General features: G+C 39.2%; 1 protein-coding gene across 1 annotated transcript; it reads left to right on the top strand.

Annotated features, from left to right (window-relative positions):
• The first annotated feature begins 1,278 nt into the window (after positions 1 to 1,278).
• Positions 1,279 to 23,276, top strand: LOC139719348 (TBC1 domain family member 30-like). The gene is given in 11 exon segments (XM_071630762.1): positions 1,279 to 1,420; positions 2,827 to 2,918; positions 4,542 to 4,733; positions 6,399 to 6,438; positions 6,441 to 6,583; positions 11,353 to 11,521; positions 12,752 to 12,920; positions 14,556 to 14,661; positions 18,059 to 18,356; positions 20,832 to 21,053; positions 22,088 to 23,276. Coding segments are annotated over 11 exon segments (2,712 nt in total). The 3' UTR covers positions 23,227 to 23,276.
• The last annotated feature ends 4,166 nt before the right edge of the window (positions 23,277 to 27,442 follow it).

Here is a 27,442-nt window from a genome sequence, read left to right as displayed (position 1 = left end):
ACCGTATGGCAAAAAAAACCTCACTAAAAGTGTATTGGCATCTTTCACAGCCTGTAGGCAGTTATATGTCATGTGTACCGTATGATACATGTCCATGGACATGTGTTCCTGGGTCTCAAAATCCATGCTGCAAACACAGTCATTGTTTCTCATACCATGAAATCACATGAATGTTGGACCAATTTGTCAAACAGCTGTTGAAAAATGGTATTATGCTTCTGTGGTTGTTAGCTCACTCACAGGTATATTCATGTACAATGTAATGTAAGTACACATAGGGGGAGGGGAGCAAGAGGATTAAAACACTGAAAAACTGTCTGCTTCACCCAATCCACTGCTACAGTATAAATACATGTAGTTTGTGGGGGAATTGCAAGTACAGTGTAAAGTACTTGGTACATGTACATGTACACGTGTACCTGTACATGTACAAGTACATTGTATGAGCAGAGTTATGTGAGAGAAATTGTGTATTAAAGTGAACTTGATAGCTTGCAAAATTTGTATGTCAATAGACATGATGAATTCAACTACAAACATCTATGGAAAAGACCTTTTTGCCCTTGAAATTAACATTTGCAAGTGTACTGTGAATACATGTACTGTGTACAATGTACACATACATTGTAGATACACTTGTTCTAAGACTATTTCAGAAACTTTCGATTTACACAAATGCTGGAAAACATTGATTCATGCTGAGGTGCCAGCAGAATTGTAGCAGAGATGGATCCCCCCCCCCCCCCTCCACATACATTGTAGTAAGCCCTATTCAGTTGTTATTATATTGTCTAGCATGATAAGCATGGCAATGTTATCATATGATTGGTTTGCTGCCAACTTTGTTGCAGTGTTTGACAAATACCGGGTACACTGTACTAGAACTGAACTTGGTAGAAACATTCCAGTCAGCAAAAAATGTTTCCATAACTGGGTATGCTTAAAAGCCATACAGTGTAAGATGACATGGCATTTGAACATGTCATTAAAATAATAGAGATTTGTACAATTAACACTAAGAAGACTTAAGTTGCATTCTTGTATCAGTATGTGATAGTACAATGTGTCTGTCAAGAATGTCTTTCCTGGTACATGTTCGCTGTACACTTATGCATTGATATTGCATGCATGCACAAAATACAATGAAGCATCAACCTGGTGCAAAAGCTAACAATTTGGTGGTTTTGAGCATGAGACATGAAAAAACAGTGTCGTGTTTTGATCCCCAGGAGCTGATGTTTTTCAAAAGTGGCTATGATGACAACCATCTAAGTATACATGCGGCTACGAAGTATCAAGCTTTTGATGACTGGTCTGCAACTGCCACCCTTCCTGCCAGCCATGAGCGACACGCACCGCATCAGTCCGTCCACCCCCATGGGAGAAGTGGAGCATACCACCATTCTCTCTCATGATATAGGTGAGTGTAGTAGCCCTCATGTCAAAAAGAATCAGCCAGTTCCGAGATAGCTCACATGCTTATGGGTGCAAATGACCTTTCTTTTTTCTCAGTTGATTAGGCACCTTACTCGATTCAAAGTGACATAATACATCAGCTTGCCCAATATAGCAATTCATGGAATTGGTGTTCAAACAAAGAATGAACCTGCATCGACCAGGTGACCTGAATGGTTCATCAATCAACACTCGGGGGAATCATCCATTTCATTATTTTGTATCAAATGGGTTAACAATGTTTTTTTGTTTTTGTTTTTTTTTAACATTGCCAAATACCAGGCTTGCTGCCAGGTGGATGTACTGGCAAGTACCATTTATAAGGATTACTAGTACATGATAATTATAACATCACAGGGGTCTATGCTTATCTCAGTAATTGAAAAACCAGCTTGTGTCACAGTGCAAATTACCTTTTTGTACTCATGCGCAAACTGGAACCCCGATCTGATTCCTATGCAGGGATTGGCCAAGGGCGCCTCATGGGACACAAAAAGGGGGAAGAGAGTTCTCCATCACCTACACTGTACATTCTACAATGTAAAAGTTAGTGTGTATAATACACAGTGTAGTGTGACGTCTTTATCAATTGCTCCGGTCTTATTTTCTCCAAGGACTTCGGGTTAGGATTAGGGTTGTGATAGGGTTTTAGTTTAGTTTGATGTGAGGATTTGGCTTGCGGTTAGGGGTATGTTTGTGGGTAGAAATTACGTTTGGCTTTATACATGTAGCGTGCAGATATTTTATGGGAGCAATTGTCGCAGGAGTAGATGTCATGGAAGCATTGATGTCACATAGTATCCACTTTTTTATTGCCCACTGGGTAGGTAAGCATTTGTTTATTTTGTTGTTTAGGTCTGCATTGTAATTCATGCTGATGATAGTGCTGACAGATACAGTGTTACATTTGTAACTTGCATTTTTTTTTTCAAAAAAGCCATTTTACATGCACCTTGAGTTATACAATTGTACATGTACAATGTATTCCCACATTCCTTTAAAAAATTGAATGTTTGCCTTTTATCCTTTTCTATCACTTGTATTTAATTTTGGCTTCTTGTTGAGAAAGGATATTCAAGCTCAATCTGAATCTGGCACATTCCAGGGGGGGGGGGGGGGGTTCTAAGTTTTTAGATGCTAAAAAGAGAAGTGCATGATTTATAGAATTGCAATTTATGACTTGTCCTTCTTGCGAAAGCAGTCAAGTTTATGTAATTGCATTTATAGACCGTCGTGTGTCATCTCTAATATAAGTGTTATAAAGAAGAGTAAAGAGCACAGCTGTTGTTGACTTTACTCAAGGAGGGATATTGCAATTTCTCGTGGTGAGCATTTGTTTTCTTCATGTTTTGTTATATTTTCTGTATGCAGGACACTTGTTTTCAAATGAAGATTACAATCTTTGTGAGAAGGAAAATGGTGGCAGCTTTGGTATTGCCTCACTTTGCCTCTGTAAAATGAAAGTACTGTGATGGTAAAGAAGACAGCAGTGTTCAGTTTGCTGACATTGAGTGGTATAATCATTGTATGTTGCCCTTTCTATGAGAAAGAAAATGCAGTTTTTATGTTGTTTCACTTTGCCTTGTAGAAATTAAATTACTATAGATGATGTTACACCAGTCAGGATTGAGGAAATGTGATAAGTAAACTCCATTGTTTGTTGAAGTTGACTTTGCTTGAAAGAGTAAACGTAAAGCAAATGGATTCAGTGAAGTTTTACCAAATTTTTAAAACCTAATTATGATGTATTCGTACATACAGACTGTAAGAAGAAACTGTGATTATCAGTAGCACTCACTTAATGGTACATGTATGCAGTATACTGTATCATAGCCTGCAAATTTAATAGCTACATTGCATGTGTTCATTGGTTTGTTCACACTCACTTTTCCCACTTGTCTTTATCAATAGATGAACAATCTGTCGTTTGTCAATAAGTGAGCTACCACCCCCCCCCAAACTCACCATTGCTACATCATTACAATGTCCAAAAAAATTTGATGTCAAGCATATCAAAAGCTTTTGCAGCATAGAAGAGTATGATATACATAGGGTTTTGTACTTTATGAATGGATTTATCATATGTGTTGACTTAACTAATAGCATACATAACTACTTATTGAACTCAGTCCATTTTAAAACGAAAAACGATGTGCAGATTTGTGTGGAAGAAAATGGTAGTCTTAGGAGGCCATGACATTTTCACCTCACTTACATTTTTTTTTACATGATTTATAGTGACCAGTATCACTGTTCTGGGAAAACACAAGAGGCTTGAAATTTGTGTTTCTTTTTTGTGATTTTGACAAATCTTTTATGGTACGTGTACATTTTATTTTACTATTCAATTTGAAAATAGAGAATATTCTCATTCTAAATACTGTAAAAGTGGTTTCTTTCGCGGTGGTTTTATTTTCGCGCTTTGAGGTTAAACCGCGAGTTTAACATCACGCGAAAATGTTTTGAACTCGTCGCTTGTTACAACACTATCATTTCCGACCGCGAATTTAAACACACGCGAAAAAGTCGGCACCGATGGAAACCGCGAAAGTTTCTGTACGCGAAAGAAACCACTTTTACAGTAAGCAATACACATAAAGGGTCAAAAATCTTGAGATGAAGTTTCAAAGAGATTTCGTTTCATTAAATAACTATAAGCATCAACAATGAAGCATCAACTGTTCTTCATTTCAATTGTTATGAGAATTAGATATTACATTGTATATATTTGCATGGAATTTACAGGTTGTAGCTTCTTTGTCATGCAATGAATTACTGTAACACACCAAAAGATGCACTTGTATCATCCTTGAAAGCAGATCACAACACTATTGAAGTGTCCAACAAATTTTGGATCATTACAACAGTTACATGAAGCACCCACTGTGCCTCATTTCATTTGTTATAAGAATAAGATCCACACATATATGGAATGTAGCTTGTTATGCTGTAAGTTGTACACAATAAGTTAGGCCCCATGAAATACATTAATAGGCGAGTGCAATGAATGGCTTACTTGCCCATTCAAAGTATTGGGGGCACTTGCTCAAATTTGTGTCTTACGTTTGGTTGTCTCTGTGATTCAGTGGTACGACGCACTGCGAGCGGTAGCCCGTCTACCATTCGGACTGCCCCGTGAGCTGCGCAAGGCAGTGTGGCTCAGTCTGGCCGACAAGCACATCAAGCACCTCAAGCTGGACTGGGAAAAGACGGTGCGGGTCGCCTTCAATGACCACTCCAACCCGGATGATGATAAGCTTGGAGTGCAGATTGTCAAGGTAAATCCCCCATAGTATGCCATGCCCTTGCCTGTTTTCTATGCAAGTCACTTGACCCAGCTTGTTCCTTTTTTTTCTGTCTACTCCTCTTTATTCTGTCTTTTTCATGATCAATTGAGGAAAACAAATCTATCATCACCTGTCCTAGAAATCAAAAATGCTTCTGGTTAGTCCCTTCATTTGTTGTATGCCTGCAGATATTGACAAGATTTACAACATGTATCAGAATACCCCCCCCCCCCCAAAAAAAAAAAAAAAAAAAAGAAAAGAAAAAAAAAAGAAAAAAGAAAGAAAGAAAAGTTGCCTTCAGTGGTGGGTGGTACTGATTACAGCTTTCAGACGTTAATGTTTAAAAAATGGAAGCACAAGTGTTGGCATCGGAGATGTATTGTATGTAAACCAAGGTTAGTGGTATATAGATTGATTCAATCATAATTCTCAATATATAAACTTATTTTGTTGTAGTTATACTGCATTTGAATACTGCTTTAAGAGTAAGTTCCTCCCCCCGCCCCGGAATAGAGCTTTCATCAACCATCAGGTTAGGCCAAAAAAAAAAAGAAGGTTGTATTGGCGTAACATGAGATTTTCAAATATGGTCAGTCGGGCGGATTTTTTTTTTTTTTGCTACCTGCATTTTACGTGTAAAACTCGTGCTCAGTAAACAGTTACAACTGCTGCACCGTATGTGCTGTGTTCATCTATTCTACAAATCATTTATGAGGCCGATATTACTTGAATTATACCCTTCACAGAATTTAAAGATGATGAAATCCCTATCCTGAATGTTTTCACTTCATATTTTACTATTTTGACTTAGATAAGATGGATGCAAATTGACCCATATGTACGATCTTTTCATCACACACGGCGATCTCTAAAACAGTCCCACATATACAGATTCGTGTAAGTTCTCCACACAAGAAACCTATGGCAAAACTGTGCACAATACATTGCAGTCTGAATGCTTAAAGTATACACTGTATAAATCTTGATAGAGTACGCATCCGTGTTGGAAACAGATGACGTACTGATCAAGCGAGGCTATGCGAGGCGCTAGCGAGATCTCTCCGGAGCTCCCTCGTACATCCGATATCCCCAGAGCCGTTTCCACTTCCGGGTTTTTTGCGATCGTGATCGCAGTCAACAAGATACTTGATATCGATAGCAAAAAAAATAATAAAAAACATAGGGTCGGGCGGGTTACGCCAATACAACAATTTTTTTTTTTGGCCTTATGGTCATACTGTTCGTGTAATGAACACTGCACTCACACTAAGCTCCCTTTGCTTCTGATACTGAGTGAATTCCAACGGAATAGATTGATATTACTGTGCGGTGTGGCATAATCCAAGGTAGAAACCCAGTAAAATATATTCAGACATGAGTATTTTATTAATATTGTCTTGGTTGATCCATTGTCTATTCAAGAGGTGATTTCAAAGATGACCATAACCTCAAAGACTTTTGTTCCGATTTGGTATATAAAGTAAGAACTAGAGGATCATCGTGTGTACAGTATTTTGATGTGCGAACATAGCTGAAACAGTTGGATCTCACCTGTGTGACGTTATGAGAATAATGGTCAATGCTCTTGTGACGAGATAACCCATCAAACCTGTTGCGACTTTGATGCCCAATTGTTTTTGCGGCACCTCCCACCAGGATCTACACCGCACCGGCTGCAGTGGGTTCTGCGGCCAGGGGCGGAGGAAGACCGCGTAGTCCTCAAACGAGTCCTCCTGGCCTACGCCCGCTGGAACAAGTCCGTTGGATACTGCCAGGGCTTCAACGTGATTGCTGCCCTCATACTGGAGGTCATGGAGAGGATCGAAGACGATGCCCTAAAGGTGAGTTCCTCGCTCTAGTGCGCAGACAGGTGGTCAGTGGTCATCAGAGGGGTATACAAAACTGTTGGGCAGAAGGGTAGAATTCATTGGGATTGTAGGCACTCAGTAATCAAACTTTGTATAGGGCATGTCTAAATTAACAAATGGTCATGTTGTGTCCTAATATTGTGGCTTATACGATAAACTTACTACATCATGGAACAATCTATGGTGCCAGGGCAATATATATGCAGTAAAACAGACCCTTCAGTCTTTAGACAGTTGGAAGTAATTGTGAGTATTTGAACCGTTCTTCAGGTGGCTCCCTGAACGCTGAAATGTCTCTTCATTATCCAACCTACAGTAGCTTTCACATGTACAGAGGGTGCTTAATTTGAAACATGATTCTTATGATGCATCACCTGAATCCTGTTTCAAATTAAGCATTCTTGCCGTGTGAATGCAAACTGGAATCACAGAGGTCGATGTGAATCGTAATTTTAATTGTGTTTGAAATCTCGGTTCGGAGGTGTTTTTCAATCATGTTTCTCCAGAATTAAGCAGCAAAACAACTATGTGAACATAATTGACCTCCAATGGTGCTTTGGAGCGGAGCTTACAGCGACTTTTCAATGACTTCTGTAGAAAGACCGCACTCCTCAAGTGCAGGCTCAAAGCAGGCTACCTATGGCTCAAGAGTTTATTGATTGAAACTTTGAAATAAGCCAAACATTCTCTCCTCGCTCTGAAATTCAAAACTGCAGAATCCGAAAAGCCTTCCTCGGTCCTATGAACGAATGATGATTTGAATCACAATTGCAATCTTGTTTGTAATTCAGCATTCAAATTAAGCACTCTTGGTACATGTGAAAGCAAGGCAAGAGAGTATTTATAAAAGTCTCCCTCATTTGGGATTTGTACTATATACTTTTGTTCATTGATAAATGTCCCCCTGATAGCTCTCTGAAACCTTGCGGATTTGAGTGTAGAAATGCTGGCAGGTCCGGAAGCTTCCATGAGATTCAGCATGGCTGTGCGATTACATCATCAGTCCCATATGTTAGCTTTCTGTGGAATGGTGATTACAGCTCAACTCCATTTAAACTTCAGTCAGATGCATACTGATAAATTTACTGCATGATCAGATGTTCCTTTTATGTATCCAATATGTGGTGTGCCAAAGAATTTGGGAGTAGTACCCAAAATGATTCACTATCGAGCACTTTTCCCCCTATATGTGTGTGTTTTTCAATAGAATTTTAGTTGTGCCTTTGAAAAAGAAAGAAACATTATTTCTGCAATAGACAGTCCTCATTGAAATAAGTGACTTTTGATGATAATTCCATTATTGTTAATAAACTTAAAATCAGCTTTGAGGCTGGAATAACAAAGCAATGGAATAGGCCAATTAGATAAATGAGTGAGGAGGTTAAATGCAGACAGTTCCAGACAATGTCATCCATGAAAGAGAATGAGCTTTCTCATTCCAAATATCTTGTATTAATGTACATGTGAGCATGCATGTTTTTGTTATGCATTTGCTATTATGTCTGTAACAATAATTTAATGTACAACACTGTACATGCACTAGAACACAACAGCTTGAGAAGAGAGAAGAGTAGGGAGACAGAAAGAAAAAGAGAAGAAAGAACAAACAAACAGATGGACAGAAATTGATGCACAGAATGAAGTGACATATTGTTTATGCGAGCAGGAGCTTTGTATCTAGAGTGTGCTTAATTTGATTGCAAACACATCTACTGAATTCCCAGGGGAGGTGGCAGAGTTGAAATAATGGCAGAGTTGAAATAATGGCACAGTCCCTCGTATGAGAATTGGCATGCTGTAGCTCTGTAAGGTCATGTTTGTCACCTATCTTTGTTAGTCAGTCCTTTTATGAATCCTGACAAGGGATGGCAATAAATCAGGGATGGGTAGCAGTGAAGAGTGATCAAGAATGAATGAAAGAGACACAAAGCATTGTAGCATGTGTGCCTAAACGGGACTCATTGTGCCCCCAGATTATTAAAGTGTATCCGTCATCGAGCAAGGCCTAGCACTAATCATTCCTCATTTTAATCCCAACCCCCCCCCCCCCCCCCCCTAATCACCAAGATGCTGAAAGGAAGCTGAATAAACTGATGCCCTGGAGTCTCAATGTGTGCACACATTCAGTTGACATTATCCCTCCATGATAGAATAAGTTTGCTTACCCTTGAATGTCTTTGTTTGATAAAAAGCTTGGTGCTTCGTTGCACTGTCAAAATGACTGTGTCGTGGAATGCAAATAGTAATGCTGTCTCCTGATTGTTAGCATTTTCCTAGACAAGGAATTGGATGTGAATGTGCACAATGTTGTAAGGCATGTTTGTCTTCACGTAGGGTGTTTGCAGATGATTTTAATTCCTTGTCATTTGTTACCTCTACCAAGGAGGTTGTGTGATTGTTGGTGTTGGTTTGTCTGTTTGTCTGTCTGTCTGTTTGTTTTCAAAATCACTCAAAAAGTTGTAAACGGATTTGAATGAAACTTAAAGGATTGTTTGACGATGACAAAAAGAAGAGATGATTACATTTTGGTGGAGATTTAATGGATAACTGTCTGGATCCCAAAGTTTTTTAAAGGATGATCATAGGTAAATAGGGTCAGCGAATGAGAGAGTTCAAGCCGCAAAGTGTGTATATTTGAGATGTGCATATATATGCACACTGAGCGCACACTCGTGGCACAGCTTGCAGACACTGTGAAAGTAGAAATTTTCGTGCATTTCCCCCAACCAGAAGCTAGCGCAAAAATAAAAGCACGCGAATATTTTTACATGCCATTTATGTCCCAGGAGTTAATGTCCTGATTTCACGGAATCAAAAACACACGAAACTTATCTTACCCCGCCAAGCGCGAAAAATCACTCGCACGAAAATATCCACTTTTACAGTAACTGCTAATGAGATAGACTCTGCCGAGACACCACAGTAAGGCTTCTTTATCATTTGGGAATAAGGATGATTTCAGCATCTGTGTGAAATATTGTGGGATGAGCTAACTCCTTCAGTTCTAGATGGGGTTGTTCATCACATTCAGTGATAGTTCTGGTTTAGAAATAAGGGCGATTTTCAACATTCGCGTATGGGTGGAAATGAGCTGCTTGGCGGAGGTCTGCTCTCTCCAAGTGTTTTCCTTGTTTGTGGATGCTACATGACTACTAAACTGGCCAAAAATGACATGTTTCTGAACTTTTGTGAAGGCCATAAGTACTTTTCATTCTTTTCATATGAAACTAAAGCATTTTGTCTGTACTCTGATGTTTTTTTCAAAACTATCTTTTAAATAAAGTCACCATATTGAATTGCTTTATTGTACTAAACAACAAGTCCACTAACATTAATGTTGCATCATTTAAGTGAGTGCTGAATGCATACTTTTTTTTTCTTTCTATTTTTATTATTTATTTATTTATTTATTATTATTATTATTTTTTTTTTTTTTTTTTTGGGGGGGGGGGGGGGGGGCCTGCCAAAAAATTCCCTTTTTAAAACCAGAAGAAAAAAGTAACAATTATTTGAATGGCTACTTGCATGATACAAGTTCCCCAGTAAGCGACCGGGCATTACAAAAGACATTTGTTCTGCTTGCAATATCAGGCATTTTTGAAAGTTCCTATTCTTGTTATGCATCACAAACAAAAACACCCATTTCTGTTTACTTGCTTTATATTGAATTGCAGTTATCCCATTAAAGTTTAAAAAAAAGTAGAAAAGGGAGTAGGAGCATTCTTGGCAGCTAACGTACAATATACCTGGAAAGGTACTGTACACCTGCAGTATGTGCATGAATTGATAATCACCTTGTAGATGATTAGTGAATTCATTATTTTGTTTCTGCTTTTTGTAGGGCAAATGAGTCTCATTAATTGTGCATTACATTCATGGTTATTAGTATTTTGCCAGTGTTACTCGCTATAGCATGAATGCTATTTAAAGGGGCATTCCAGACGATTTTCATAATTTCACATCATGTAGTACATAAATCAACAGCTCCATGTATAGATTAGTGGAATTAATTGTGGTCCTTGAGCAGAGAAACCAATACTCTGAAAAATCTGAAACAAATTACACTGAACAGTGTTGATGACATTGGAGCCTCACATATTTCATAAATGTAACAGTGTAATTCTATTACAATAGCGCTTGGCGACAAGTTCACCTATGTAGAATCTAAGCATGCCTTCTTCTTTTGTTCTGCTTCCTTGAGCCCCAACTCATGCATTCTTATGTTGAGGCTGCCATGTCATAATCCTTGTTCATTGCAATTTGTTATAAATTTTGAAAGCATTCTTATTCCTCATCCCAATCACTATAAATTTTGAAACTCTGTACTCAACATAACTTATCATGATTGTTCAAATGTAATAGTCTGAAAATCATCCAGAGATCTTCTTTGAGGTGGTATGTGTAGGGAATAGTCTAATAGCAGATATCAGAAAAGTACAGCAGGGGAAATTTTCAGAAATTTTGAGGCTAAATTGAATTTAGGGTCATACAACTGACAATGAAAAATGTTGGCAGGTCAGTAAAAATGGAATACTGTAGAGCAATTTGTCTTTGAACTGTGTGTGGAGTTTACTGTGATGATTTGCAATAGTATATTTTCACCACAGAAGAGCTGCGATTTCTGTCGTGTAACTTCCAGTCAAATTTTAGAGATCTGTGTTTGAATCACTCTCGAGATTGAAGCATCCTCCCTCCCTGGGATAGCCCTGATTCAGTCAACTATTTTGATTATTTGTACATAGGTGATGATCTTCCTGATAGACCACGTGCTGCCCGACAGCTACTTCGCCAACAATCTGAGGGCACTCTCCGTAGACATGGCCGTCTTCAGGGAGCTGCTTCACTTTAAGCTGCCTGAGCTGGCTCAGCACCTCGACAAACTACAGAAGTCCGCTAATGACGGCTTGTCAGGTATAAACTCCTTTTCTCCTACAGTGAATCTTACAAATGTTTTTGTGATAACCAGTCACCTTGATTTCAAATCAAATGAGTTAATTAAACTGTTTTTTTAATTTTTTGGCATGTTTCTGACTGTTGCTTGCAATATCTGACCATATGATTGCATATTCCTTTTATTTTCGCTGATGATTTTCCTCAGTCTTCTGTTTTATGTTTGTTTTGTGATTTACAAAGTCTAGAGACCTGAATATTACTTGTAAACCTAGCAGACTTGGCTTCATTCTTTAAATGTTAGCCTTGTAAAAGTATACACACTAAAAATTGTCTTTGCCAAAATATTATAAATCATTTGTGAAATGTGATACAGAGTTCTTAAGACGACTGCTGTTTGAGAGTGAACGTGAGGACTTTCGAGTGTGTTTCAAAACCTTCCCTTGTGGATAAAGGGTATTATAGCAATAATGAGATAACATTATAGAGATAACATTACTGAGGCCACAAGAAAGGTGGCAACCCCTATTTACCGTAACCAAGAGTGCTGTCAAATGGAGAGAAAGGTCCATTTTACAGGCAGCAGCCATGCTCTACATGCCACCAATTTCTGTATCATTGCTGTAGTTGATGAGCATTGCTGCATTTACGAGTAGTAGGGGAATAGCGTGGTCTAAATATAGCTGCAGTCATGTCCTTGCTTTCATGAATTTATTATCGAAATGACATCAGTCAAGCCAGCAAGTCATGTGATAATTGCTCACAAATGATGCCAATATTTCAGGGAAATGGGAATTTTTTATTCTCTCAATATTCAACAAGGAGGCAGATTGATATCGCGAAAATGAGGAGTGATACTATAACTTCTCAATGAAGAATTGAGTGATTGAGTCATGCCACCTTCACAAAAAGAGATTACAGTGGCTTACACAGTGTTTACAAAATATGTGTATTGTACAATCATGCTATAAATATCACATACATATATATGTTAAATGGCACAAAACAAAACTTCATCAAAAATATAATCAACCATTACATACACAAAGGGAGAAACAGTGATAAATCACAGTTTGAGCTCATTCTTCTGCAGGTACATGCATCAGATGGAAACCATCACTCAACCCTCACAGCTCTCATTGTTCAAGAATTGTGGTCATGTGATATTCTTATCGCATTACATGCTTACACTGTGCATGTATTGTCACACTATCATTTATTGGTGATGCTGTTTGTGGGTCCATGCAACAGGTAGCTACGAGCCTCCCCTGACCAACGTGTTTACCATGCAGTGGTTCCTCACCCTCTTTGCCACCTGCCTCCCCAAGAAGCTGGTCCTGCGGGTATGGGACACCCTCTTCCTGGAGGGGTCGGAGGTCCTCCTCAGGGTGGCACTGGCCATCTGGGCCAAACTCTCACAGTAAGTTTGACCAATGTTTGAGGGTTTTTTATGCCTCCGCCACGAAGTGGTGCCGGAGGCATTATGTTTTCGGGTTGTCCGTCCGTCCGTAATGAATTTTGTGGACAAGGTAACTATCAAAACCTGTTGAGGTATCCTAATGAAACTTGGCATGTATGTGTATTAGGGGGTGAAGTTGTGCCTATCAACTTTTGGGTGCACGTGCTCAAGGTCAAAGGTCAAAAGGTCAAGGTCAAATACATAAAATTTCACTATTTCCACCATATCTATGCAATGCCAGAAGATATTTTCTTGAAACTTAGTGTATACATGTATTACCCAATTTAGATTCTCTGGTGAAAGTTTGGGTCATGAGGTCAAAGGTCAAAGGTCAAAAGGTCGAGTAAAAGTATTAAAACTTCTTTTTTTTCTCTCTGTAAATTGGAAAATTGTACAAGGTATCTTCATGGAACATAGTATATACATGTACTGACTGGCAGTGATTATCTAGAGAATGTAGGGTTCATGGGGTCAAAGGTCAGGGGTCAAAGGTCAAGTGCAGCACATCAAAATTTTACTATTTCCCTCATGTTCATGCAATGCCAGCAGGATTATTATTTTTTTTTTTACACTTGGTGTATGCATGTGTAACCTAATAGAAATTCTCTGGAGAGTTTTTCTTTTTCTTTTTCTTTTTTTTTTGCCTCAAAGGTCAAAATGTCAAAGATCAAGTGAAAGTGCTGAACTAACTTTTCCTCCATATCTCAGAAGTGGCTCGATTTATTGTGAAATTTACTGCATATTTATGCATGTTCTACCTGAAAGTGATTACTAGTATCTTATGAATTTTAGGGTCAAAGGCCAGATGAACATGGTAACAATTTACTATCCAGTACAGAAATTGCACTTTTTCTCCATACCGGTACCATGAAAATTACTCAATGCATAAATGTATGAATGGGTCAAAGTCAAGTTAAAGTCCTTAAATCCCCAAATACATGCTCTCCTATTCATCCAATTAAACCAAGGTCAAGGAAAGTGAACTTTCAACACATTTGTGACAAAGTTGTCATTTCAATATTTTGCCAGTTTTGTGAAAATGTAATCACACATTGTCCACATGTACTATCTAGACCTATTAGGAAAATCATGCATTATGGCGGAGGCATACCAGTCGCCATAGCGACATTTCTAGTTTTGTTGTTGTCTTTTTCCTTCAAAATATGACACTTCAAAAGCTAGACAAATAAAGGTAAGTAGTGCTTTGAAGATAAGATGCTGAAATACCTCCAGGCCTTTTCTTTGAAAGCTGTCAAAAACTGAAGCTCAGATGAGCTATGATCAACAGAAAGGGTCAGCAAGGTATAAGAGTCATTACCAAAGCAGCCATAGCCTCACATTAGCATGAATCTGCTTTGGGGAATTGTTGAAGTTGATTCTATGATGTAAGTTGAAACAAACTGCATAGAGTATCAGAAAGAGAATGTGTGAAGTAGGATTGTGGAGAAAATGTGTGAGATGTTGCACATCAGACATTATCTAAAACGTATGTAAAGTATGAAGAAGATTCAGAGATAATTTAGGGGCGTAACCATCCATGACTAAAAATATGAATAACCAGTCCCTTACTGTATGTCACTAACATTCTTATTTCAGGCCTCTTCTAGAGATCAAGAGTGCCGATGAGTTCTACAGCCAGATGGCGGTGCTCTGCAGCGAGATGCTCCAGAACCAACTCATCGATGGTGACGACCTTGTACAGGTGAGATCAAACCTGCACCTCCTTGATGCCCTTTATGTGTGCAAACTCCTAATGCAGACTATTCTATCTCACTTGTTCTATTTGTGTGTTTGTTACTTTTTGCTACTGTATCTTAATGCATGCATTATTCAGAAGTAGCCCAATGAGACTTCTGTGTCTGCTTGTAGTGCTTGTATGAAAATACAAAATTTGTCTGGATTTGGCAAGGTCAGTAACCAATATGGGTTGCACAATAACTCATTAAGCATTACTTATTGTAATCAGATATGTGCAAGGAAAAAAAAGAAAAAAAAAACAAACTTTGCAATAAATGATATGTATTTTTGTGTTGTTGTTTTTTCTATCTCTTTCTTTCTGTGTTTGAGTAGGAGAATGGTTACTGCCTTTGGTAGCACTTGACCCCAAAAACTTATTTACGATGGAAAGTGCATTCTGTGTCATGCAAATACAGTAATCTTCCAGGGTCATCCCTCATATTCTCAAACAGCTTTTAGCAAGCTCGATAAATATCCTGCCTGAGTGAGTTTGCCAAATTTGAAAGGTTCAAGGAAGCCTTTCTGCAGCATGTGGAACAAAATCCACACAAAAACAAAACATAAACCACCCCCTCAAAACAACAACACTAATCAAATCTACCAGCTAGAAAGTCTTTCGGATGGATTAGTGGACTACCAGCATTCATACGCTAGACTCCTGAGCACAGTTCAAAGAGTCACTCCCTGTATTCATGAGCTTACTCATCAGGGTGTAATACTTGTTGTGTGAAAAGCAGTGTACATGCAGAGCTGTCAACCAGACTGAACAGCATGTCATAACTATTGAGTGTGGACACATACCTATAATGTGGCATTTAATTGAGCATGTTTTAGAGATGCATACCTGTACTGCATTTAGGACATTATTCTGCCACTTTAGTTGTTAGTAGTGGGTGAGGAGGGGGGAAGAAAACCGAGTGTGGGGTAGAATCATCAGCTTTGTCTTTTTTATGCCTCCGCCACGAAGTGGTGCCGGAGGCATTATGTTTTCGGGTTGTCCGTCCGTCCGTACGTACGTCCGTACGTACGTCCGTACGTACGTCTGTACGTCCGTACGTCCGTACGTCCGTCCGCTTTCGTTTACGCGATAACTTGAGTAATATTGACTTGAATTGTACCAAACTTGGTCCAAGTATAAAGTATGATGGGGCAATTAGTTGATTAGATTTTTGGTGAAATCGGCCAAAGGTCAAAGGTCAAAGGTCAAGGTCAAATCATGAAATTGTATCCGTTTACACGATAACTCAAGACTGGATCAAGCAAATTTCACCAGACTTTGTTGGAGGATGATGTACGATGGGACAATTACTTGATTAGTTTTTTAGTGAAATCGGACAGAGGTCAAAGGTCAAAGATCAAGGTCAAATCCTAAAATCTATCTGTTTACGTGATAACTCAAAACTGGATGAAGCAGCTTTCACCAAACTTGGTCCAAGGATGATGTATGATGGGACAATTAGTTGAGTAGATTTTAGTAACATTGGCAAGAGGTCAAAGGTCAAAAGGTCAAGGTCAAATGCTAAAATTGTTGCTATTTCCCCAATATCTATGCAATGCCCAAGGGTATTTTCTTGAAACTTGGTGTAGACATGTACTACTGCATAAATATTCTCCAGAGAGAGTTTCATGTCATAAGGTCAAAGGTCGAAAGGTTAAAGGTTAGGTGAAAATGTTGTAATATCACTTTTCTCACAAATGGTTCAATGTATCTTCATGGAACTTGATACATACGCATGTACTGACTGGCAGAGATTATCTAGGGAATTTAGGGGTCATAGGTCAATAGTCATGGGGTCAAAGGTCAAGGTCAATTCCTCAAAATTTTACTATTTCCCTCATACACTAGTATATGAAATGCTTGCATTATTAGTTTTAAAACTTAATATATACATGCATTACCTAATGGAGATTCTCCAGGAAATTTCCAGCCAGAATGTCAAAGGTTAAGGGTCAAAGGCCAGGTTTCAATGCCCCCCCCCAAAAAAAAAAAAAAAAAAAAAATCTATTTTGTACTGTAATTACACTCTTTCTTCATACCTTGGAAATTACTCAATGCGTAAACTTATAAAAGGGTCCGTCAGAATTCAAGTAAAAATTTTTAATTCCCCAAATATGTGTACATGCACTCTTCGACAATTATAGCAAACCCAGTTCAAGGAAAGCGGACATTCAAGTCATTTCTGACAAACCTGTCATATCAGTATTTTGCCAGTTATGTGAAACTGTCATGGATCACACATTGTGAAGACATTGCACTATACGCCCATTGGGAGAATCATGCATTATGGCGGAGGCATCAGTCGCCATAGCGACATTTCTAGTTTAACCCTACTTCAGAAGAATGAGAGCAAGCACAACACTAACAAACCTATATACACCAACAGAGGATGTGTACAATAAGTAAAGAAGCTTCATCCATAGTTGACCATGATTGCTGTGACATGTGACATGAGGGAGCTTAGAGTTCAATAATCTTTTCTTGAGGAAAAAATGATTTTGCAATTTTTTAGACAGTGGGGGAACTGATCCAAGACATGCAAATCAATCAGGTATTACAGTTGCTGTATGATAAGATGACTGCAGACAATATGAAATATGGACTATGATCTAAAGCAATTTCCTTGTAAATACCAATCTTTCATCATCATCATGAATCAAGGTTCTCGTGAACATGATTTTGAAAAATGAATGAAGTGCTTGCCTGTTTTCTCTGGTGATTTCCACTAACCATATCTACCCTTTGAATTGTGCTCCATGTGCTATTGCATTAGAGATAGGAGTGATAAGACAGACGTGTTTGCAAGAAAACCATTGATGCGCTCACTCCTCATCAGATGAATGCAGTCATGCATTCAGGATGATGCATTCACTGCAGCAGTAATGCCACTGTAGAAGGGGTTGTTGTTGTGTTTTTTTGTTGGTATGTGATGTTCGGACAGTCTCTGCATGCATTGTTTGAATTGAAGATTCCCTGCACATGATTGATAACAGAACCAAACAAATGAACTGTCTAAAGCAAAAGCTTGCTTTCTTGCAGTACTGATAACATGATTATCTAGTATTTGATTAATCATTGCTGGGTAACAGCATCCTTAATTCCACTATATTCCGTGAATATCTTAGGTACAGTGTAGGCTGTTCCATTCATTTTGATGATATAGCTGTGCTAATGGTACAGGTATACACTGAAGGACAGATAGTAAAAATATCTTAATTGGTAGCTGGAGTTTAATATATTCTGTGCAGTATTTTAGAACCGAGACATTTGAACATACAGTCATTAGGATTGCTTGTAGTGTGTGGAGTTTCTTGTTTGTAGTAAATGCCTTTCTTCTGACATGCCATCTGCTTGTTCATTGCAGACAATCTATTCCATGGCATCATTTCCGTTCCCCCATCTCAACGAAATCCGCGAGAAGTACATGTTTAGCATCACCCCCTTCTCGCCCCTGGGGGCTCTGGAGAAGTCGTCGGCCATCGACACGAAAGTGCCCTCGTCGGGTTCGGCCAAGCTCAAGGAAGGCTCCCGAGGTTACTCCCAGCCAGCGGGAAGCCACAGTGATGAGGAGGTTGAGCTCTTTGATGAGGAGGACCTGACGAATATGACCTGCTTCACTGGGCTGTTTCCCCCAACCTCACCTTATCGCATCCAAGATGGCAGTAAGTAAATGGCCTCATTGACGGCCTTGCCGTGTAGACATGTGTCAGCAGCACAAGCATACATGCTTATGATATCCATGCTGAATATGTCTTAAAGACCTCATCGCATGGGTATATCATGGAGTGGAAAGGCTGGCGTGGCTCAAATATATTCAAGAATCCCTGTAATGAATTGTGCACAGGTTTAGCACTGATCTCTGTGTAAGTTCATACACAGCCGAAAAATCTTGACTGCAGGGCTGCCAACTCTCACGCATTGAGCGTGAGACTCACGCAATTCAACCAATTTTGACTGTCTCACTCTGATTAATGAAATCTCACGCTAAACCCCCAAAATGGAATGTACATGACTACAAAAATAAATATATCTCTAAATTCTCTGATACTCTGAAATAGTCCGAATATCGATATGCCCACGCCCAAAATTTCGAGATTTTCCCCCGCGGGTGTAAAGCTTAACCAATAATAATCGTTTTCGGTTCGCGCGCAAAGACGAGCTATTGAATTACGATTGTTTTCTACCTATACCACGTGAGCGTAGCTTGTACTTTTGGCAAATTACAGTACATGTATGGCTATGACGTGTGCTTTACATCGCTTTACTTAGAACCTCTTTGCTTTACATACACTGACTGTGTACGTAGTACGTGCGTACGTACGGCCGCACAGCAGGCCGCCAGGCGCTAGTCGCTAGCCAGGAGGTCGCTCCGCTCCCTCGCAGTGTCTCACGCCAAACTCTCACTCAAGGTTGGCAGCCCTGTGACTGGAGTTGACCATTACTGATGAGTGTACACATCAATGCATATATTCGCTGACCAGTGCTATTTGTGGTTTTCGAATGCATGCTGGTGGGCAGTGAATGAATCGGACCACCCATGAATCCCAACACTACTGGGTCTTTACCTTGTGATTGTTCTGTCATCTGTCATCTGGCTCATGCTATCATGTTATATTTCTGTGATTGTGTGGAGACTGGAATTAGAAACCTGGTTTAAATTCATAAATGACATCCTTGTTTTTTGATGAAGCAAAACTTACTTCATTCATCCATTTGTGACCAGCTACAACAAAAGGATCCTAAAGTCGCTGACGGGTGAGCCGAGAAAATCGAGTTTGAAGTCAGATCACCAAAATCTGTCAAAACATTCGGATTTCTTTTTTTCACATAATTTTGTAGTCTAATGTATCTTCTATCATCTGCCGAAATTTCGAAGCTAAATGATCAAAGTAAAGGCCTAAAAATAGCATTTTTCTGGGCTATGCTCGGCTCGCCCGTCAGCGACTTTAGGATCCTTTTGTTGTAGCGGGTCACATTTATTCTATTCATGCATTAATTGTGCAATCACAGTACTTTAGGCAAACCTTCAAGGTAGAGTTAACGGGTGCAGTTGGGCTGCCTTGATCATTATGGGAGTCCCCAAAAACCAGTAAAGATAGTTAGTAAGAATAATACTTGTGAATCATATATTCTTAGACCATTATTGTATAATACATATCTTGTGCACAGTTGTTCTGAATCATTGTGTGAAGTCAATTGCCTTCCTCAATTATTGTTTCGTTCAGGAAAGCGTTAAAAAAAGGAAAAATTCCAGTTTGACTTCCATTCACTTACTGTCACATGACCGTGAGCGAGTACCAGGTCATGGCTTCCTCCCTCTTTAGTAGATTAACCTTTACTGCATTCACATCAGATGATTAGTGGTTCCCTGACCTATGACTGCCCTTTGTCTCCTGCACAAAGAGTCTGCTCACTGGAGCGTGCCAACTTCTTTGAACCCAACCTTGTCAGTTTAATGGCAGTTTGTAAGTCCACAGACCACATTGGGAGAGGTTACGGATGAATGGTTCCCAGGGTTTGATTTGTAATCATTGTGGATTTGAGTAGAGTTGAATGAAGCTTTGCTGCTTCCGAACCTTGTGGGACAGAATATTACTTTGAGGTACGTTGAAGATCAAGTTCCTTCTGTTGTATGAACCTGTGTGCTAACAATGCCAGTGTGTTTGGTAGTCTCATGAAAATTATTGTTATTGTTTTCTGTAGAAACTCTGGTTCATGCCTACATAAATATATTGGAGTGAAGTCACAAACTAAGGCGGTAGAAATGTATTCCATGGATTATGCAAAATTTTATGGGTGGAGTGTATGAAAAATGCCACATACGACACGGGATGAGTGCACGCTGACATGTGCATGTACAAGGAATGTCTCCTTCATGTCTGTTTTATTAATACATGGACAAAATTTACACAATGAATTAAATTTAGATTTCCAATGTGAACTAGGGCCTTTGTGCTGATGGTGTATTTTACACATGATTTTACGTGGCAGGATTACGTGCGACATGAACACAGAATAGTATGAGTTTCGCTTTGAGAAGGATACGAATCTTCAGTCTTACAAATTTATCTGAATGGATGTCTATTGAGTACTAGTTGTAAGCTGAACATGCCATCTGTATCCTTCCCTTCTTCCAGCTGAACGCCAAGAGTCTACGGCTATTGCCGCCGACGACATCGCCAAAATCAGCCCCGGTGCATACGGCACAAGTTCAGAGGACCTGAGCTCCCTATCTGCTGCCCTCATGGAGAGAATGACCATGGACGTCCAGTCACTGAAGAAGCAGTACCTGCGCATCCAGCGACGGCAGATGAGGGCGCACGTCATATATGGCCCGAGCAGTATGAGTGGCAAAAGAGGCAAGTCATTAATTCTTTTTAAGAAGCTGCAAGCTTGGACTGGCTGGTGCATCACGTATTTCAGAACAAATGCCAAGAAATTGTTGATGATATAGTGAATGTGAATCCCAGTATATTAAACATGACATGTAACACTTAACTGCAAGTCATATATGTTGTTAACACTGCAGAGAGATATACAAATGTATGTTGGACAGCCTCATGGTAAAGTTTTTTGTTTGTGTGTTTTTTACCTTTATTGAACATGTAATTTGTCACTATTTTGATGACCAGAAGTATGAGTGATTGTTGTCTATTTTTGCCTCCAGACATATATTCCATGATGATGTCTTTAGACAGTTTGGAATTTAGAAAAGAACTGAGCACTCTTCTGTAGTTTTATTACTTGATTTTGCTGATATTTCTGGCGTGCACTTAAGCATCTATAGACAAAAATGTGTCAGTGTGAGTTTTTGTTTGTTTGTTTGTTTTTCACTCCCGTGCTATTTACATTTATCTCATATCAAATCAGTACTCATTGTTTCATCACTTCTGACATTTTCAGGAAGTTTCCATTAGAATTATGAAAAGCATTGAAAATATGAAAATGGATATGTAAACAAATGTAATACCCCCATACATTTGACACATGTGCCATTGATGATGTTGTTTAACCCCGTTGAGGACGAGTCCCAAGTATAATCGGACAGGTGTCTAGGGGAAATGCATGTTGTAGCAAAATCAAAGCGTCCTCAACAGGTTAAGAAGGGCATGCTTTTCTTAACCATCTGTCAAAGGATAGCAGCATACAGATAAATCTTTAGCTACATGGAGACTGTAGCTCTTGTCAAAAATGCTATTTTACAAACTCAATTTAGACAGGTATATATGAGGACCTTATGTGTGAAGCATCAGTAGCAAATTTTAGTAGCATAAATTTGTCAGTACATCTGTTGCCACTGCGCTTCACTATGTATGCTCTGTTGCACAGCTTTGAATTAGAAACGGTAAATACATTCTAATGATATTTTTGTTCTCATTGTTGACCTGGACAGCTTTGAAATCTCTGTCGGACAAGAAGAACCCGGCGGTCGCCATTGAGAGTCCAGCTGCGGTCAACCACTTGCTTCTGGGCAAGACAAGCCTTGGAAGGAAGAATGCCAAATTTGCCTCCACCCCTCAGATAGCACCGCCACCCAAGAGGGTCGATGAGAAGGAAACGCCCATCAAACGCGTTCACATCAACACCAAGCCCAACGTCAGGCAGCTTGCTCTCTCCCAGGACAAAGAAGAGGAGAACGTTGGGGTGAAAGAGGATGAGAAGCAGGACCAGTGTGAAAGGGTCATCAGTCCTGTGGATGGTGTCACTGGCCAACGTCCGGCCACAGAGGGAGAAGAAAGGTCGTCAGTTGACGATGAGAGGGAACAAGGGCACCAGAGTCCGTCTTCCACGAACAATGGCAACTCATGCTCCCAAGAGTCTGCGGAGCCTGTTGTAGGTACTCTGATCGACTTGGACGATGGTAATAACAGGTTCGGATGTCACACCACTCACGGCAGTGAAACTTCTGAGTGCAATGGCTTGGGGGTGAAGCATTCTAGCAGTCTTGGTGACGTGTCTGTCTCCAGAGAGGATAGTACTTCCGGGTCAGCGCAAGACCTGAACGCAAACAAGGTACCTGGCGATTTACCCGACCATCCTGAAGGAGAGAAGGGCGTGTCAGCCTTCAGGTCCCCCAGGGCAGGAGGCATCACTGGCAGTAGATCCATTCCAGACTTTAACTGTGCCGTGGAGACATTCAAGCCGAGCATCCTGAGGTCCTCGTTGCGGAGGCACTCCGAGGCTTCAGAGCCCACCAGCCTGAACGACAAGAAGCCGTGGATGGAACCCAATGGCAGTGTTGGTAACAAGGATAGTGTCAGTGCTGATCTCCCCCAGAGCTTTGCCTCCAGAAGACGGCAGAGTAGCAGCAGCTCCAGCTGTGAGGAGCCAGTGTCACCGCTGGACAGAGTCGTCTTCAATCCCTTCCCCAAGAGGGCGCTACACAGCTCCATGAACAGGACCCGCACGCGGATGAAGTTGGGTCTGTATCCAGGTCACAACAAAGACGCAAAACTTGACTCTACGACAAAGGACGGTCGTGCCGAGCAGCTTTCACAGGATTTCAAAAGAACAATAAAACTCAGCAGTTGAGGTATTTGTCATGATTTCTGAACGACAAGATGTGTCAATTTATAATTATTCGCAAGCATCAAAAGTATACAAAGTTTGAGATATCTATAGTTTATATTTAAACCACGTATCTTCCTGAGCTGTGACCAATATTGTGAGTTGTGTTTCTTATTTAATCAGATATTTAGAATGATAGCAAAAACGACAAATTTGTTTAGACACGTTCAATCACAGTGCATATTTCATGATGTAGGCCTAGTAATAAGGGTGTAAAAGACGCTGAAGTGATACATATGACAATCTATATGATGTAAAGTGATCATGAAATCTCCCGTGTCTTCCTGAAGTGTTCACATTCTTAAAATATTACAAGGATTGTATGCACACTTCACTGTTGTCTGTGACACCCAATCAGGAGGTGTCACAAATTTATAGAACAACACAGAATGCGAAAACTCAATGCTTGTGATGCCTGGAAAATTCCAAACTGGCTACTTTAATCCTTGAAGGAGATATGCCTTTTCCATGGACATTGCTTATGTTAATGGATTTTCATTTTTGTGTAAGCCACAGAGACCGAAGCAACTGCATTTGCATCTCGAGTTACATTGCAAAATTTTCAATTTATTACTGACAGTGCATTAAACAATGCTACTGTTATGGTTTTAGGTTTTAAATGAGGAGCAAGCAACCCTAGGAGTGTAATGGTCAAACCTATTTTGAACTTGCTTTTCTTCTTGAAATGCTTAAAAGTCTCTTCACATTATGTAACCCCGAATGAAAAATTGACATTCTCTAAACCTTTTTTTTTTTCACTGATGAAAATAAGGGCCTATATCTCAGTGGTTGCATTTTTTTTTCTTCTCGGTGTATACTTAATCCAAAAATGCTTGATATTCTGTGTCTCCAGAGACCACTTAAAAAAAAAAAGAAGAAGAGAGAAATGATCTCTGTAAACAGGTGGCCACTATACACAGATTGTCCACCAATTTTACGTACTACACATATTATGTGTAGTGAACATCCACAGGACTCATACCTAGTGTACCTTGCACACATGTACATGAATGTATCATAATGTATGATATGACTAAATTTTCTGTCGAAGCAGCAAGTGAGTCCAAACACCTTCATTCATTCATATTTCTCTTCTGTTCTTCGTTATTTTAGTTTGCCCTAAGAGGGGCCAATATGTGAAATTCAGGGATTGGAACACACAGAAAGTGACTCAATCCATGAATATTAAGAGCTGAACCGAGTGTTTTGGTGGCAAATTACATAATGTAGTGTAACATCGACTGCAGGAGACAAATTGTGTGGCAGACAGATGGCGACTATGCACAGGGTCATTTGCCCATATTAATTTCTATGAGGGCATTTTTTTTTAAATGGCTGCTGAAGGCAGTGTTTTGCTAGGGCAGGAATGACTGTTCTTGGTTTTCATTGTTGGGTAGCAATAAGATACTTTTATTGTTAGTGGCAATAGTGCAAGGGGCACAAACTGACATGACTGAGGAAATGAGGTGTCTCATCTTTTGTGTGGCTCATTCTCACACTAAACCTCTACCTGGTTCTGTGTTTGTGTAAAGAGCCATGAAGCCAGTAAGTATTCAAGAGAAGAACGCATTCTGATTGGCATTCCTGTAGATACCTATTCAACTGATTATTGTTTCAGTATCGTGTAAACATGTATGAAGGGGCCTGACTTTGTAATAATTCTTTGGAACGGCCCAATTCTCTCATTTTGAGCAAAGAGCAGCATCATAGTCCGGAAACAAACAGACAAAAGATTATAAAACAGAACAAAACGAAACAGACATTTCTAGTTTGGTGCTGTAATGTAACTCTTCACCATCATGGCACTGGAGACATGGGTTTCCATTTACTCAAAAATATTTTTCGTTACTCACGATGATTTCAGCAACCTCACCTTGAGATGCTGTGTAAGGAAACATGGTACATCCACAGACAATATCTTCAGATGCAGTGCTTTTAGATTTGGGATACAAGGTTATTGGTCTTGTGTCAAGTTGGGAAAGCTTGTCATTTCATATTTCAAGCAATAATGTAAAGTACCGATAGTTTTCAATAAATTTTGATCAAATATATACATATATATTTATATTTTTTTGTTTCTATTCGGTTGATTCTGGATAGATTTGGTAAAGGTCAAATGTCAAGGTCAGGCTGATACAGAGATAATGTTATGGTTGATTTTGTAGTGTTTTTACGCATAGAAAAGTACCATTGAGACATAGGACAGCATACAACGGTAGATAGTTGAAATGGTGATATTTCTCTTGTGTTGCAATCTCTTATGTGTCTAATCAACCAACTGCAACAGATTAGATTTTTTTCTCTTTTTTTTTTCACCCTATTGTCTCTCTACCATGGCTTAAGAAGTCACTACCTGACTCAAACAATCTTCAAAGTGTAACTTAAATTCACTGCAAAATCTCAACAGGAAGTTTTGCTCAGTCACAATTTTATCTCTTTTTCCATAAGTGAAAAATGCATAGTGGAAGATAGAGATTTTTGCGTGCATTTTCGATGATGTTAGAGGCAGCAGTTTTCTATGGCAGTACCATGGCTGCAATAAATGCCTTGACCCAGAGAAAGATCCAGGCATCTGCAAGTACATTGAGTATGTGTGTTCCTCTAAAATAAAAATATCATATATCATATATCAATACTGTTTTTTTCTTGAATGTCAAATATAAAACCTTGTTTCTAACCTTATGCCACAAATGCTAATACTATGTTGTCTGTAATAGGAATTTCTAGTGAAGTATTGTTGTTTTCATGACTAGCAGTTCCAAGACAGAAAGTGAACAGTACTTTGATATTTTAAATGACTTTGGTGGTAAATTTGTTGTTTTCACCAGCCTCTCGGAGGAAACTTTGTCCTGTTAGTGGCATGTCAGGGCATTGTTTTCATTTTCATGAAGTCGGGCATTTTCAGGCTTGTACTATTTTCATCTTGTGCAATAATTCACCATTCCATCTTTTTTGTGTAAGTAGAGAGCAAAGTTGAACCCACATCTGAATATTTACTCAAATGTTTTAAGCAAGAATCTAAGAGATATTTACCTGCTATGTGTCATTCCAGATATTTTTTACTTCACAGCATGAGTTTGACTTGTTTGTGGCCATAAAGTATATTACTGGTAACCCATGCCTTTGGATGTAAGATTTCGCTTGAAGAAAATGCTAAACGAGCCATGATATATGTTTAAAAAACTTTGCATATCAATATTAGCTTGCTTTAATGGGTGATTGAAGCCAGTGTGTATACTCGTAAGAATTCCTAAATCATTTCACTTTGTGCACAAACATGTATAGGAGAGCCTTTGCTTGTGCTTTTAATGGCGGACACTTGGCTGACTATGACTACTTGGTTATGTAAAATTGATTGGCAATGTAATTTCACTGTGTAATACTTGGCTGATTAATGTTTTACCAACACACTGGTTCTTAGGGGTCTGTATGTGGCAGAAATTCATACCTAGTGACCAATTTAAAAAGTAGATGGTTGAAAAAAGTGAAAGTTTCCAAGAAAGAGTCAAAGAGAGAGGAAGATAAAATGGATGACCTGATGATAAATAGGGCACGCACAAGCCAGATAATGTGTGTTGGGCTTACATGCAAGTCTAAGTTGTACTTTTCACCATTTGAAAGTGAAAAGAGATAAGATTAACATCAGAAATCTCATTTAATTAAAAAATAATGATTCCAGAAAAAAAAAAAAGGCGACATTATACCGTGTAAAACAACTCCTCAATCAAAACTGAATATGTGAAACCCAAAGCCAAATTTAATTCTACCGAGAGTCAAAGAATTTAGGTTTCAGCTTTTTACCTGGCCTGGGAAAACTGTAGAAATACAACAAGGGAGTCGAAAATATAATGCACACACACCTTCCAATGCTGATTGAAAAATTTATTGCTTATTTTAGCTGGGGTTGGACATAAGTATAATATTTGATTATTTCCACGTTGGATGCTGCCTATTCAGGCGTGTGGGAAAAGTCCAGGAATGGTGTGCGTAACAGTTGGCTGGAAACCATGTGTGTTATATTGTCCATTTGTGTCTTTGATTCACAATTCAAATGACCTGTAGAGCTCTGTATTCTTTTTCCCAATGCGGTTGAGCAGATTTCTACAATACATTTTCAAAAGTTCACAAAAGTACCCGTTGTGTATTTTCACTTGATATACCTGTTGGCCAGCCCAGCAGT

Source organism: Diadema antillarum, unplaced genomic scaffold, assembly GCF_040938485.1.
Source record: "Diadema antillarum isolate AM-2024a unplaced genomic scaffold, OU_Dant_1.0 scf00000109, whole genome shotgun sequence".
NCBI lineage: Eukaryota > Metazoa > Echinodermata > Echinoidea > Diadematoida > Diadematidae > Diadema > Diadema antillarum.
The sequence above is the reverse complement of the archived record's forward strand: the minus strand, read 5'-3'. Positions and strand labels throughout refer to the sequence as shown.